At 41.2% G+C, this 16,404-nt stretch overlaps 1 protein-coding gene across 1 annotated transcript in view; it reads right to left on the bottom strand.

Moving 5' to 3' along the window:
* Positions 1-6,008: 6,008 nt before the first annotated feature.
* LOC145345544 (protein lin-28 homolog B-like) overlaps positions 6,009-16,404 on the bottom strand; it is a 201,971-nt gene continuing 191,575 nt past the window's right edge. Inside the window, exon 4 of the mRNA XM_080193378.1 lies at positions 6,009-6,384. Coding sequence (XP_080049504.1) covers positions 6,009-6,384 — 376 coding nt within the window. The remainder of the gene's footprint in view (positions 6,385-16,404) is intronic.

Raw genomic sequence — 16,404 nt, 5'->3', positions numbered from 1 at the left:
TCCAATTCTTGACTGCCCTCAGAGGCAACATACATTTTAAAGAACCACAGGCTGTCACAACTCAAGGAACATGAGAAGGAATCAGTAGTTGTTTTTTTTTGCTTTCTGGACTAGCAAGAAACACATATACATTCAGTTCAGATTCTATATTCGACGACAGGTTTACTTGAGAGATTTTTTTTCATATCTTTCAAGTGCCCCAGACACATTTTTATAACAGACAGTGTTTTATAAAGGGTGTGCAGTCTCCATGAGGAGTAGTTTGGCAGTGTCATTACTTCAGAAGGAATGGGGGGGTGTCTGAACCTCAAGAGAACTGAGGTTCAAGGAGCGCCACAATAAATGCCCTTTAGTGTGAGAACTTCTGACAGGTTTGGGTGATAAACATGACCAACGATGCGTTCTGTTAAAATTACACAACATTGTCTTTTGGTTAGTCTGTATTGAAATAAAAATGAGTTCTGAACTTGGTCCGATCTTTCCACATGGATCACCCCCATTTTTAAACAAATTACTGCACACCCTTACAGCCATACCATTGACAAATACCAAAGCACATGACATGAGTAACCACAATGAAAGCTCCACTTTCATAAAGCACATCCGTGACCTTTGCGGTTAATTACTCATAAATAAATATGCATTGTGGATGATGAAGCCAATTTTGTTGCCGTCTTAAAAGGGCTGTCAAATAAATATGCAAGCCAAAGTGTTGATGCCTTTCATATTTTGTTAATATAGATAATAAATGGACATATTTGCAGTCTCACATCTGTCATCAATTCTTTAAGACAGTGGATCACAAGATTGGATAGACACCGGATCAATACTGGCCATTCAACTGTCTGAATGAATATACCATCATACAGAGATGAAGTTAAAATATCTCTCAGTTGTGGCATTTCCTTTCATTGAAAAATGCTTGGGCTCTTGCAAATATTGCTGGAAAATTAATCTTAGCCTTTAAATAAAACTCTACTTTAAAAAAAGTAAATTAAGAACCCCATACATTAAAGTTTTAAAATTTAATTATTAGCATCACAAGTAGGCTCACATTAACACTGCAATGGAGCTACTGTGAAAATCCCCGAGTTGCCACACTCCAGCGCCTGTTTGGGTACACCGAAGGAGAATTTTAGCATGGCCAATGCATCTAAGCAGCACATCTTTTGGATTGTGGGAGGAAAACAGAGCACCCGCTGGAAACCCACACAGACACAGGGAGAACGTGCATATTCCACACAGACAGTGACCCAAACTGGGAATTGAACCCAGACCCCTGGCGCTGTGAGGGATCAGTGCTAACCCTTGTGCCGCCATGCCGGCCCATGCCTGCAACTCAAAATTTGATAGTACCTTCATGCCTGCGCCCCAGTCACAGGAACATTATTCTAGGAATGTGTGATTGACAGCCGATTTTAAGATTGAAGCAACAAAAAAGGAAGAAATGTACAGAAAAGGGATGAGGTAGCCTTTTGCTGTAAACAGGAAAAAAACTGGTCTGTTTTACCATATCAAACATACCATACAACATTGCATGTGCCAACTTCACAACCAAAAAAATAATGGACTATGATGGGTACATAAGCCGTGGATACAATAAAACAACTCTACCATTATTTTTTTTATACAAAAATAACAAATACAAAAAAGATATCATAAATCTGATGATCAGAAATGTAGGACTATGCAAAGCTCAGAGGTAGTTACTAATAACAGTATGTAAATATAGATATAGATACCAAGTTCTAAAACTATTTGGTTTGCTCAGAGTACTTTTGAGTATGTCTTCAGTACTTAATCTGCAAATAAAAAATAAACCTACTTGGTATATTCCCTGAGTAAAGTTCTTTGTCCTGAGATATACTTTGGAGTAATAATGATCATAACATTACAATATATAAAAATACAAAACCAATCTTTTGTCTCTCTGATATGTTTGGTCTGTGCTCTAAGGAATTCAGTGTGGTGCACTGATAGAATTCTGCACTGGAAAGCTTCACATGCTTGCCAATGCTTTTTAAAAATGCACCCGCAAAACTCTTGGGTTTCAGGGTCAGTGAAAATCTGATCTCAGCTCTGAACTTCTCCATTGTAAACAGGGAATGTCCAACTAAGGAAATATTCATGCTTTCTTCATTCAATAAGATCAAGAAACTTTGGTTTAGCATGTCAAAGTGACTTGCAGCTTGCATTTTCTTTGTTGTTTCTTGCCTAATCTCCATTTAAAAAAAAAGATCTATATATGTAGATTAAGCAATGCCACTCTGATTTGTCTATACACTTTTTAAATAAAGAAACAATCCTTACATTCTGTAAGCACACATTTCTCGATAGGTACAACACATTCAATATCGTCACGTTTCAGATTACCGGAAGGTTCGCTGTGTACGACATCAAGACAGCATCGGTACAACCTGCATTACTTCAATTACAAGCAAACACTTTTTTGTGGGATTCAAGCAAACTATCTCGTCACATTTAGGCAGTTTACATTTGTCTGTAATATGCACACCGAGCAGCAGTATTGTTCTTAACACACACGAGATGGAAAGCAACAATCCTTTCACCATGATAAGGAACAAAAATGTGAGCCACACCTAATTTGTCACTCTTGTATTGTCCAGTTAATGCCTACCAGATTTAACCAGACCAAAATACGTGCACTTTGAAGTTTCTTGCAGTATCATCTTTCACATGGACTGACGCCTATTTTTGAAGGGCTCAGCTTCCACCCCCCCTCCCCCAGAAAACTCTTGCCCATGGGAAATAGATAGTCACATAAAGGTACATGATCTGACTACTGGGTAGCTGTCATTCAAAAATCCCTTTTGTTTTAAGAGGCTAGTTTTGGATTTTCTTTACCCCACCCCCCGTAACCTAATGGAAATCATAAGCTCAGTGATATTATCCTCCCAGTTTAATGTTTAGAATGTACATAATAATTCATTTTTCTTTTAAGTCATACAGCCTTGCACTCAGTCATATTTACCACTGTGCAATGTGCAAAGACATTTGAGTGTTTTCAGCAGCATTACTTGTGGATATATGGAAACACCAACGAAACAGAAGTTCAAAGGAGCAACAGCCATCTCATTCCCATTAACCATAACGAGATGCCAAGGGCATATTAGTTCCTGACCTCAGGTTGTTGAACATTCTTTCCCTTTATCCAAAGAAGTACATCTAATGAAATCAGTAGCATGATTAATAGTGGGAAGTAAAACATGGCTTCTTAAACAACCCCTCAGAACATTCAACATCAATAAGCAGGGATTGTTAAGGGCCTTGCTTACTCACTTGCCTTTAACTAAACGATTGAACTTGCCAAGGTATTTATGCGGTCAGACAACTTATTAGCCTCTGAATTTCTATCCTCTTTAGCTACTGGGAATCAGGAACAGTGATTCAGAATGAGCACTTCCACTTTATTTTACAAAATACGCTACCGGTGATTGCATGTGTTGATAATGTTAGCACGTAATTAGCCAAGAAAATCCAAACTGTCCTATGTCAAAATTTGATGGCAATTCTTTTTGCTGAGAAATCTTGGACCAGCAAATGCCTGCTAGAAGACATAACTTCAAGGAGTCAACAAAGTTTAATTGATGCAGCTTTATAAAACAGAGGGGCAGCAGACACCAAGGAGTACCCTTTGTTGACTAGGCGCAGCAGGCACAGACAAACATTGTGGCTGGATGAAATGAAGCGGAGACCTGATGCAGTATTACATACAACTAGGGAGCTGGGAAAAAAAATCCTCAAACCTATTTCTTTTGCAGATGCTTTTGTCACTATTGGTTTGGGTATCTGCCATCTTCAATATGAAGCACCCTATGATATTTTCACTTATTAGAGATGCTATACAAATACAAACTGCCCACCTTCAGGGAGGATGATCATTCCATTTGCAAGTCCACATTAAAGAGCAGGGGCCTGTGACTAATTGATGAACACAACAGGTAAGATGTCCCGTCTGTGCTGTACAATTCTACGATTGGAGAATGCTCTTTGATGACATCACTTTAACAAATCTATAAATGTCACTGTTGATGAAAAATAACTAATTGGCATTTTATCAAACACATCTCACTCCTTCCTTCAAATCAAACAACTCTACATCCGTCACCATCCTTCGGTTTAAATGTAGCTGGAATAGAAAACGAACAGAGTAAGAAAATTCTATAAAGGAACTCAAGGTGAAGGAAAATATGCTCATTCTGAATCAGTGTTGTCACTCTGCAAGGTCATCGTTGGCAAGCAATTTTAGTGCTTCACATCAGCTTTGCGGTGTGCTCCTACAGGAAACATTTTTGATCAGCGACCATTTTTCAGGCCAGGCACATCCTAAAATATTTCAAAAGGGTCCAATAAATTACTTCTCAAAGCTCCTCATGGTCCATGGGATAGTGCTTTGGCCTACTTGGGAGTCAATTGGCAGATCACCCAGCTCAAGCTTTGTGAAATTTCCCATTCAAAAACCCCTAGCTTGTAAGCAGCAGAACCATCTGTGTGTTTCTTCTCTTACAAGTTTAAACACCTAAGCTTGCCTATCTGTCTTCTTGATAATCTACCTGCAGATCACCATTTTGACTAACTTTTTTTAAAGAATTGTAAATCGCTTTCACATCGGCAACTTCCCACCTTTCGAGTAATGCTTTGGTAAAATGTACCATTACTCATTTATATCACCTGTTTTAAGTTTTCAAGGGACGCACCAATTTCAAAATCACTACAGAAAGGGTTAAACTTACTGAACGGTCAGAAGTACCTTCAGTTCCCTGCACTGCAGAGGGAGGTATGCTGGGTCCTGACAAAAACAAGAGCATGTTACTGCTCACCCCAAAAGTCTTCAAAGTACCTGGGTAACATGGTATTACAAAATGAAGTAGCACATCACACTCAGGTTAATTTTTAAACTGAAACATGCGCCTTTTTTTCCCTTCAGTGGCTGAATTCCCAACAGGGGCTGGTATCCAAAAAGACATATCAAATGAGTGAACTGGCTGCAGAATGGCAACTTACTAACACTGGAGTCATCTTGTAATGAGGTGAACTTATTTATATATAGGAATTAATACTGCAGCTATCATAACTGGGCATGGAAACAATGCCAACTGCTGCTTAGGTGTTTACTGCAGAACATTTGCAGAAATGGAATGACATTCAAATCTTCTGCAATGTATTTTTAATCTTTTTGTATCTATATCTATATATATCTGTACGCACTCACACACACACATATAATATATATATAGATAGATATATATGAAAGAATACTACAGTGTTCACAGATTTGAGTTTAAGACTCAATTAACAAAAATAAACTGAAAAAAAAACACTTGCAACACAAACACACAAACACATTCACATTATCTGTAGCTTCGACTCCTCTAAAGTTAAGATTCATGGCAGTGGCTAGTATCTCAATGATGAATATTGCCTACAGAAGTGAGACACCACCATGTCATATTCATTTTATATCTGTTGCTATCCTTGGTACCTCAGATCTGGCAGCATCCACATCTTGATTTCCTTTGGTTTGCAACTCTGACGGGAGTTGCTTCAGCTGCCCACCAAGTGGAACGGAGCCTCTGAAGAAAGTTCTAGGGTCAATCGTAGTGTTGTGTATGTATTGCTTTGCAATTCAGAGAGTTTACCAAAGGGTACTGTGAACTGTACTTATAAAAAGGTTAGAAAAGTCAAGGGAACTAAACATAGCAGATCGACACTGAAACACGTATGCCACCGGGGGCTTTACAGAGGTTTCTGCATATAAAGGTAAAAGTAGAGCACAGTGGACGTGCATGAACTCAATCCAATAATGACTCTTTGTAAGGAGTGAATTGACCAGTTCAAAGTTTTGTTGATTCGCTAAGTCTTTCTTTACTCCTCAAAACAGGAGCTGTAGTATGTGAATTTACTTCCCCTGTACTTTTGCAAGTATGAGGTAGTTTGGGATCCTATTTTAAAAAAAAAAGCCTCAAAAGCAGCGGCGTGGCCCTCTTTTATGTTTTTTTCCGTTTCTGAATGGAAGGCCCCTTTCTGCTTGGTTCTTCAGGCGACGCAGACAACTTGCTTGAAGAAGCTTCGTGGGATGACTTGCCCGAGTGTTCGGTCTCCGGTTTTCCTTCCTGAAGATGAGACAGAGCTGGGCAGCCTTGGGCCCCTCCCATTTCTCGAGGGAAAGCAGCATATGCAGAGGTGGAAGGTTGAGGATCTGCTTCGTATCTTCCCTGAGGGATAAGGGACTGCGGTGGAACAGTTTTGAGGGGGCAGTTAGCTACCATGTGCATGATACTCTGACAGTAATGGCACTTCTTTGGCTGAGGAGGTAGGTTACATTCCTTAGCATGATGATCAAGGCCGCCACAGTTGTAACATCTGCATGAAAATAAAAGGAGACATATGGTAATGGCTTGTAACTAAATTTCTAGGCAGATGCATCTTGAATGGGGACACCACTTTTATGTATACTTGCAACAAAATGTAAAATGGGTCTTTTACCTGGACTGTTGCAACACACAACATCTATGATGAATCTATAAGAGAGATTATAATGGCCATTGGATACATGGCCAAGGCAAAAATTGAAAAAAAGTCAGAATATTAAGATGTCTATAAATACTGGAGCTGGTAACTTATATCACAATAAAACTCACATTATCAGAACACTTCCTTTGCAGCACCTTCCAAACCCATGACCTCCACCTGCTAGAAGGACGAGGGCAGCAGATACACAGGAACACCACACAATCTGGAGGCGTCCCTCCAAATCACTCACCACCCTGACTTGAAAGTATACCGCCGTTCCTTCACTGTCGCTGGTCAAAATCCTGGAACCCTCCCTCTTTAATAGCATTGCAGGTGTACCTACACTACCGGGGCTGCAGAGGTTCATGAAGGCAGCAACTATGGGTGGGCTGTAAATGCAGGCCTAGCCAGTAGTACCCACATCCCATAGAATGAAAAAAAGTCAAAGATAATTTCAGGAGAGAATATTCATTTCACAACAGTATGATACATAATCATCTGTGGAGACGCGTTGAAATCACTGGGTTAACAATTTTTGACCAATTTATGTTCTTATGCACATTTTAAACACAATACTTTGCCATATTAAAAAACAAGAGCCAATTTTCAAAGCCTCACCTAATAACCTTAAAACAGACTGAAATGTTAACTCTGATACTTCCCATGGATGCTGCCTGTCCTGCTAATTATTCCTTACACTTTTTGATTTTATTTCTGATCTTTTCTTAAGCTCTATACTTCATAAATTTCCTTAGAGTTAACCCGGTTCATACAAAGGAGTGGTGTGCAGTTCACTGTATTTCCAGTGACTCTATGGTAGTAAAATGAAAGCCGCTGAAGAGAAATATTAGTTATTTTTAATAGTGTCACAAATGGGTTTACATTAAAACTGGAATAAAGTTATTGTGAAAATTCCCTAGATGCACACTCTGGTGCCTCTTTGTATGCACTGTGGGAGAATTTAGCGTGGCCAATGACCTAACCAGCACATCTTTCAGATTGTGGGAGGAAACCAGAGAACCCGGAGGAAGCCCACGCAGAGACGGGGAAAATGTGCAGACTCCACACAGACAGTGATCGAAGCTGGGAATCGAACCTGGGTCCCTGGCGCTGTGAGGCAGCATTGCTAACCACTGTGCCGCCCAACAAATCTTGGTGATCTGGCATTTTCAGAGCTTCCTTCCCATCAACCATCAGCTGGAAACCAACACTTCATGCTTGGGTGACAAGTACAAAATGTACTCAATCTCTTCCACCATATTCATTTCTCTCCTGACGCTACTGTTCACATGATGCGCAGATTTACTTTCAACAGCAGTACTGCTATTCAACAATGCCAGGGTTGCCCTTTTGTCAGCGGTGATCATGTGGTTGAAATTTTTATGCCTTACAATATCTTCAGAACATAAACATGAACAAGGCAAAAATGACCTTATCTTGCAGATGAAATATTTATTATTTATTTCAATTTTTTTCCCGGATTGATCTTTTGACAAGGCATTCACCTCAATCCATTGCCTTTCAATAATTAAGTTATGATTACTTTCTAAATTGGGCATAATATTCGATACACTAGAACAAAAATACTGGTACTTGACAAATTTGGCAGAATCACCAACACATCGTGGAATAATAGTTATGGCTCAAGCTGTGCTTAATCAAAAGTTTTATTTATTAGTCACAGGTAAGGCTTACATTAACACTGCAATGAATTTAGTGAAATTCCCCTAGTTGCCACAGTCTGGCACCTGTTCGGGTCAATTCACCTAACCAGCACGTCTTCCAGAATGTGGGAGGAAACCCATGCAGACACAGGGAGAATGTGCAAACTCCATGCATACTGCATAAGGAATCAAACCTGGGTCCCTGGTGCTGTGAAACAGCAGTGCTAACCACTGTGCTACTATGCCACCCCTGCAAATCTACAAATAAATGTGTAAGAGACTAATTCTAGAGGATGCACATACAAACATAAAAAATGCACACCTAACCACAAGCACTTCTTGGTAAGTAAAACAATTACCTAACATTTGCACTTTAAAATGAGTTAATTAACATTTTTCAAGGTCAAAGTTGTGTGGCCAAAGGTGTGGTTGGGTTGGCTCGATAACTTTAGGTTCATACCGAGCCTTTCATATCGTGAAACATCCCAAGGTATATTGTAAGTGTTGTTTATGGTGGCAATAGTGAGATTTTGAATATTGGTTAAGAAAGAAACTTGTTGCTGAAATTTTTCATCTTACACTCATCAAGATAAACACAAAAATGCCAAATTACAAACAATCACAGTAATTTATGCTCCAGGTGTGCTGATTGGTTGGCAAGTTGACTCTGATTGGCCATGGTATTGCCATGGAGAAAGCATGATGAGTGCAAGACGAAAAGCTTTGGCAACATGACTCTCTTTTCAGAAACATACTGAGTGAGATGTAACAATGCATCTTAATCAGAGTGGTTCAGTTCTGTACAAGATTCTGAGGTCAGTGGGATATGGTTAGTTAAAGTGGCTAAAAGCAAAAATCCAGAGTGTCCATGATGTCACTATGCTTTGCCCAGGTGATGGGTAAGTAGCTAGGAATAGAGGGAGGGATGTACAACAGACTACAGGATGGGCGGTGGTTCATAGGGACTGCAAACAAATTGATGTTCTAGGAGAAAGAAGTAAAGGCAAAAATATAAAGTGAGCAAGGAAAGGAATGCATGTTGGAGAGTTGGGAACATGGGCTTGATCAGAAATTAAGGCTGTTCCTGTCTGTATCACTGCAATGAATCTACCTCACTCGCAGTATCAGTATCATACATAGGCTGCATTGTACAACAAAATTGTGTGAATTGGGGTCAGTGAGCTCAGTTAGCTGGATGGTTACAGTGTGGTGCTGAAAGGCATCAATGGTGCAGGTTCAACCCCTGTAGTGGTTGTGTACTTTATGGAAGCCCTGTCTCCTTGCATTGTCAAAAGCTTGTGAAGTGGTACCCCTCAAGCTATGAATTGTCAAAATTCCCCCTGTAATGGCAAAGAACTGCCTTTGATCCTTTAGGACAATGGCTGGATGATGATGATGAACATTGCAAATCCAATGTGCATCTTCGATACCGCATGGTTAGAAAGTATATTGCTCCAACAAAAGGCTACAAAAGCTCTAATTATTTCTTACAGGTATACAGGCTACCCAGGGAGCAGGAGAGAGGATGAGAAAAGATAGGGCATGTAAGAGGAAAAAGAGAGTGAGCGAGAGCAAGCAAGCTTCAAATCTCCCCATCCCTAACAAACAAATACTACTGTTGAGGGCAATGCAATGCTAGATTGTGAAACAAAGATTTCAAATGCAATGCGGCAGTCAGGCAAAAGAAAGAAACAACATTATTTTCTGCCACAATTTTTTAAATTCCAAATACATCAAAAGTATTCACGGTTATCAATAGAGGGCAGCAAAGCCCATATAGAATACTAACATAGACCCTTTTACTGAAATGATCTGGATACTGATTGAATTTTAAACACACGATCCAATCTGTATTATAGCAAAATTTAAGCAATGTTCTAGATTAAACACAAATTGTTCTCTATAGCTTGGTTCAAAGCTAATCGATAGTTAAGAAGAACAAAACCCCCATAGATTCAGCTACTTTGTTCATCCAGATCAAAGCAGTGTGTTGGCCAAGAATCGCTCCTTTATGCCATCTAACTTTTACCAGCAAGGTAAAATTAGCAAAAGGAGTAAAGTGATGTGAGGAAAAAGATTTTTATCCAGACAGCAGTTGGGTTTTGTAACAAACTCCCAGAGATGGCGGTAGCGGCAGGTATGATCGAGGTATTCAAAGTGGAATTGAATCCCAGAGGTAAGCATGTGCAAGGTTACAGGGATGAGGCAAGGAAGTGGGACTAGGTAGAAGACACGATGGGCTGAATGGTCTCCTTCTGCACCATAAAAATTCAGTGATTCTGTGATGAAGTGCTTGGCCTGCCAATATTGTCAAATTGCCTCTCCATCAGTAGTGTGGGAGCAACATTAGCAGCATCATGAAGCCAAGAAGAGCTTTAAACACGAGGATGTGACATTTAAATTAGATAGTTGGCAAAGGCAGAAAACACATCATCCCTTCATCTTGACAGTGAATTTTATAAGCTAACAGCTCTTTTCTTATGCACAGAGCTTCCCCACACTCTGCAGTTCTGCCATCAGCTTTTGAGGTTGTGAATCACATATTCAGCCTAGACTTGGCTTCTTGGATGAGTACAAGATTGGCACTGAAACAACACACATAAAAGATTCAGCCGCGTTTGTATGTGAGTAATTTGGGATGCTCATTTTCACTCACTCGCAAGGTTTAGGCATTGCTGGCTTGGCCAGCGTTCATTGCTTATCCTTAATTGCCATTTAGAAGGTAGTGGTGAGCTGTCTTCTTGAACTGCTTCAGTCTACGTGGTGTTGGTACACCCGCAGTGCTGTTGCAGGGGCTGTCCTGGGATTCTGACCCTGGTTTTACATCAAATAGTTTGTTTAATTTGCAGTAGCTGTATTGCCCCAGACAGCAACTGCCCTCCACAGGATCCTTTCTGGAATCATAGAATGGTTATGTCACAGAAGGAAGTCTACTGGCCCACTGTGTCCACACTGGCTCTCTGAAAAATCCACTCACCTCACCCCACATCCCAAAAGCCCTGTGATTTCTTTCTCCTCAGAAATTTTCCTTTGAAAGCCAGAATTGAATCTGGCTCCACCCACTCTCAGGAAGTGCATTCCAGATTTGAACCACTCACTGCAGAAAAAGAGTTTTCCACACGTTGCCATTGTTTCTTTTGTCAATCATGTTAAATGGGTGTCCCCCTGGTCCTTGAGCTTTCTGCTAAAGGGGACAACAGTCTCTCCCTAATCTCCTCTATCTAGACTCTCTTATGATTTTAAACTTCTGTCGAAACTCCTTCACCAGGCCCCAGCCTCTACAACCTATCCACTTAACTGAGAAACCATTCTCGTGAATATTTTCTGTACTCTCTCTAATGCTTCACATCCTTCGTAGAGCTGGATGCAATATTACAGTTGAGGCTGAACCAGCATTTTATGCAGGTTTATTATAATTCCCTAGTTTTTTCTACTCTATGCCCTGACATATAAAGCTCAGGATTGTGTTTTTAACTGTTCGCTCTACCTGTGCTATGATAATTTGAGCACCTATATTATGCGGGTCCCTCTTCTCCTACACCCTCTTTGGAATTGCACCCTTTGTCTTATATTGCCTACTCCCTCTTTTTCTGACCAAAATGAATCACTTCATGCCTATCCAAATAGAATTTAATCTGCCACTTGTCTGTCTATTCCACCAACCTGTTTATGTCCTCTTGAAGTCTATCACTGTCCTTAATGTGAAGATGCTGGCGATGGGCTGGGGTGGACACAGTGATAAATCTCACAGCATCAGGGTAAAGTCCAACAGATCTATTTGGAATCACGAGCTTTCAGAGTGCTGCTCCTTCATCAGGCGAGGCTGATCACTCATCTGAAGAAGGAACAGTGCTCCGAAAGCTTGTGATTCCAAACAAACCTGTTGGACTTTAACCTGATGTTGAGAGACTTATCACTATTCTTCTCACAGTTTGCATAGTTTGTCATTTGTAAATTTTAAAATTGCGCCCTGGATATCCAGCAGGAAAACTGGTAAAATTCCTGCTAGATGTTTGGTGCAATTCAGTTCACAATTCTCCCACACTTGGAATGCTTTTTTGGAGCCAGGGGAGATTCTCACTGAATTTTCTTGACACTTAGGGGGCGATCTTACCAAAAAAATTCTAAGTGGCAAAAGAGCTTGGAAACAGGAGAGATTCAGGTTTTCAGCGAGAGAAAAAGCCAAATCTCATGACATTTAGACAACAAAATGTGGCAAAGTAGGCAGTAGACGGCGCTTATTCACACCAGGAAGCCAACTACGGCCCCCGATTCCTCAACCCCGATCGATCACCACACCTGCTCATCTCCCCCGGTAATCATCGCCCTGGCGATTCCCAATGCAGCGTGTGCAGCTCCCCATGCACTGCCTCCACTTCAGGCCCTGCCCTTCCCCTTAGATCCCTTGGCACTGCTGGTGTCTGATGGGCACTGCCAGGGTGCCAGGCTGACTTTTCCAGTGTCCCAGGCTGGCAGTGCCCAAGGGGCACTACCCACCCCTGCCTAACCATATTGGAGGGCAGGGGGTGGGGGTCCTCAATGGTCTCTAGTCCAATCAGTTGGTCCCAGTTGTTGGGGACCACACTTGATCCTTGCCGCTGCGGTCCTCCACCGGCAGTCCATTAAGGCAAGTGAACCCGGACAATTGTGTCCCGGGCTCACTATTATTAACATCAGATCATACATATTTAAATCAGCTTAATTACGCTGACAGATTGTGGCCAGTAAGATTGCGAGAACGGAGAACACTTTTTTTTGACTCTTTCATAATCTTACTGGCTCACCACATGATCACCTGTTTAGTGCATTCATTTTCCCTGGGGGTGGGGGAGTCCTTTATTTTTATTAGATCAGGGCAAGCACCCTTTAAGACCCTTTATAATTGGCACCCCAATCTGTCAGGAGCCGGGGCTGCAGGCAGGGCCAGTCTCCACCAGTATGACATCATTAAACCCCATCCTTTAATTTTTCTGTTTTTTAAAAAAGCGTTTAAAAATACAGCAGGAAAACCTGGCAAGGCAGTTGGTGGGTTGCCCTCCACCTCTCCCACTGGAGACAATGCTTTGAAAAATGAAATCAGAAAATTTCACCCTGTAGCTTCTTTTAAGGCAGGTATTGTTCCATCAGAGTTCTGTCCACCAATGTTTGATTCCAAGTTATCGGGGTCAGATCCATTCTGCCCAAGGGTGTTGGGTCTACTCCAATTAGTATTGTCCTGATTGCTCCTTGATTTTTCCCATAGCCAACCTAAATCTTTTGATGCTATGAATATTATCCCCTAAAAGTTCCCCTACTGACACACAATTCTATTTGCCCGACCTCACTCCCCAGAACCAGATCCAGCAATTCCTCCTTCCTTATTGGACTGAAAACAGGATATAGGATATACTTTTGTATGCAATCTAGACACTCTTGCTTCTCTTTGTCCTTTACACTATTATTATCCCAGTCTATACTAGGGCAGCACGATGCTACAGTGGTTAGCACTGCTTCCTCACAGTGCCAGGGACCCGGGTTTGATTCCCAGCTTGGGTCACTATTTGTGTGAAGTTTGCACTTTCTCCCTGTGTTGGCGTGAGTTTCCTCCGGGTGCTCCAGTTTCCTTCTGCAGTCTGAAAGATGTACTGGTTAGGTGCATTGGCCGTGATGAATTCTCTCTCAGTGTACCCGAACAGGCACTGGAGTATGGTAACTAGGATATTTCACAGTAATTTCATTGCAGTGTTAATGTAAGCCTACTTGTGATACTAATAAATAAACTTAAATAATTGAAGTTCCCCTTTATAACGACACTATAATTCTTGTATCTCTCTGTAATTTCCTTGCAAATGTGTTCATCTTTCCCACTAGTTGGTGGCCTACAAAATACATCCAATATTATAATGATACTTCTCTCTTCTCTTAACCCTAACCAAATTGATTCTGCCCTTGACCCCGCTAGGACATTCTTTCTCTCCAGCACTGTAATGTTCTCCTTAATCAATACAGCCAAACCCTCCTCCTTCATCTTTGCTGAACACTTTGTACTCCCGATACTGTCCAGTGCTATTCCCCATATTCCAGAGACATGGAATTCCAAGGATATTGGGACAGGTTCTGGGGGAGATAGGATCCGTATAGGCCAGATGGGTTGCCCCTGTATAGAACCAGGACTGATAATATAGTCAAATGGAAATATGTTTTAATGAGAATAGACAGCTGGCTCTGTTGGTGAAGTTTCTCTTTATTGACTCTGCCCATTCCCTCTTACATTGATCCCATCTAATACTTTACAGTTTTCTACTCTAGTGCTATCTGTCTTTCACATTTCTGTGCTCCTTGGCTTTTCCTCTTTCATATTACTTTCTGATTCTCATCTTTTTGTCAAGTTAGTTGAAACCCTCCACAATAGCATGAGTATATCACTCCCTATCATTGGTCCTGGTTCTACACAGGTGCAACCTGTCCGGCCTGTACTGATCCAATCTCCCCCAGAACCTGTCCCAATGTCCCTGGAATTCAAAGCCCTTACTCCTGCACGATCTACACACTCATCTCAACTATCCTTCCATTTAAATGCTCATTAGCATGTGGCACTGGGAGCAATCTGGAGATTACTACCTGTGAGGTGTTGCTTGTTTCTTCTTCCCCGGCTACCTAACATCTGTCTGCAGCACAACATCCCTCTCTCAGCCATCTGTATCCATGTGGACTAGGACCACTGAATCTTCACCCTGCCCCTCAGGCTGTTCAGTCACATCCTTGACCTTGGTCTATGAAGAGAGACTAAATAGACTGGGTCTGTACTTGTTGGAGTTTAGAAGGATGAGGGGGGATCTTATAGAGACGTATAAGATAATGAAGGGGATGGATAGGGTGGAGGTAGAGAGATTCTTCCCGCTCAGAAAGGACAGCAGGACTAGAGGGCACAGCCTCAAGATAAGAGGGGGAGGGGGGCAGTTTAGAACGGAGTTGAGGAGGAACTTCTTCACTCAAAGGGTGGTGAATCTCTGGAATTCTCTGCCCGTTGATGTGGTGGAGGCTACCTCGCTAAATATATTTAAGTTATGGGTAGATAGGTTTTTGGTAGGCAAGGGAATTAAGGGTTATGGGGAGAAAGCAGGAAAGTGGAAGTGAGCCACTTCAGATCAGCCATGATCTTACTGAATGGTGGGGCAGGCTCGAAGGGCTAGATGGCCTACTCCTGCTCCTACTTCTTATGTTCTTATGACCCTGGGACCAGGGAGGTAACAAACAATTCCAGATTCACGTCTGTGACTGCTGAATTGGCTGTTGAATCACAAATGACTATTTATTTGCCAATTGTCCTTCTGCTTCGGACCCCTTCAAACTTTCTTACTTTCACTGTTAAGAACAGTATTTTAAAGTGTATTTATTAGTGTCACAAATAGGTTTACACTAACACTGCAATACTGTGAAAATCCTCTAATTGCCACAGCCTGGTGCCTGTTTGGGTACACTGAGGGAGAATTTAGTTTGGCCAATGCCATCTTTTGGACTGTTGGAGGAAATTGGCGCACCTGGAGGAAACCCATGCAGACATGGAGAGAACATGCAGACTCCACACAGACAGTGACCCAAGCCAGGAATCCCTGGCGCCATGAGAAACAGTGCTAATTACTGTGCCACCAATCGAAAACATTTCACACAACTGTAGAGATGCGGATGGATGTTTTGTACACAATTAAAAATCCTGATTCTGATTAGAGACTGCAGAACAAATGTTGGCATTTCACAACCTTCAATAGATTTCCATTAGCCCCACCCTGAGTCTCATTAAAATTTGATGCTTTTTTTTAAACTCAAAGACAATTAGCATCAAAACCATTATAAATTAACACATCAATCTCAACAAAAAAAGGGACTGGATTGTTGTATTCTGCTGCCCGCCCCACCTGTAGATGTAAAGCCGGAAAAGTTTAATACATCTAAATTGCATTCCTCTTATGTAGAGCTTCAAATAAAACTTTTACAATCAGTATCACAGGAGTGGAAGAAAATCACTAATTGCAATGCTTTTAAGGGAGTGGAATTTCACGCACACAACCCTTATTTTCTCTGTTACCATCCCGCACGCTACACAATATAACAGACTAAATTTTACTGCTTGACAGAAGTGGACATAACCTACAAATAAACTTGTGCATATCATCTTAATGAGTGCAATAAAAATTGCTCAGTCAGCCATACAGTGTGTTATTAATAC

The sequence above is a fragment of the Carcharhinus amblyrhynchos genome, chromosome 7 (genome assembly GCF_965287045.1).
Source record: "Carcharhinus amblyrhynchos chromosome 7, sCarAmb.v2.hapA, whole genome shotgun sequence".
NCBI classification, from domain to species: domain Eukaryota; kingdom Metazoa; phylum Chordata; class Chondrichthyes; order Carcharhiniformes; family Carcharhinidae; genus Carcharhinus; species Carcharhinus amblyrhynchos.
This window is presented reverse-complemented; position numbering and strand designations above follow the sequence as displayed.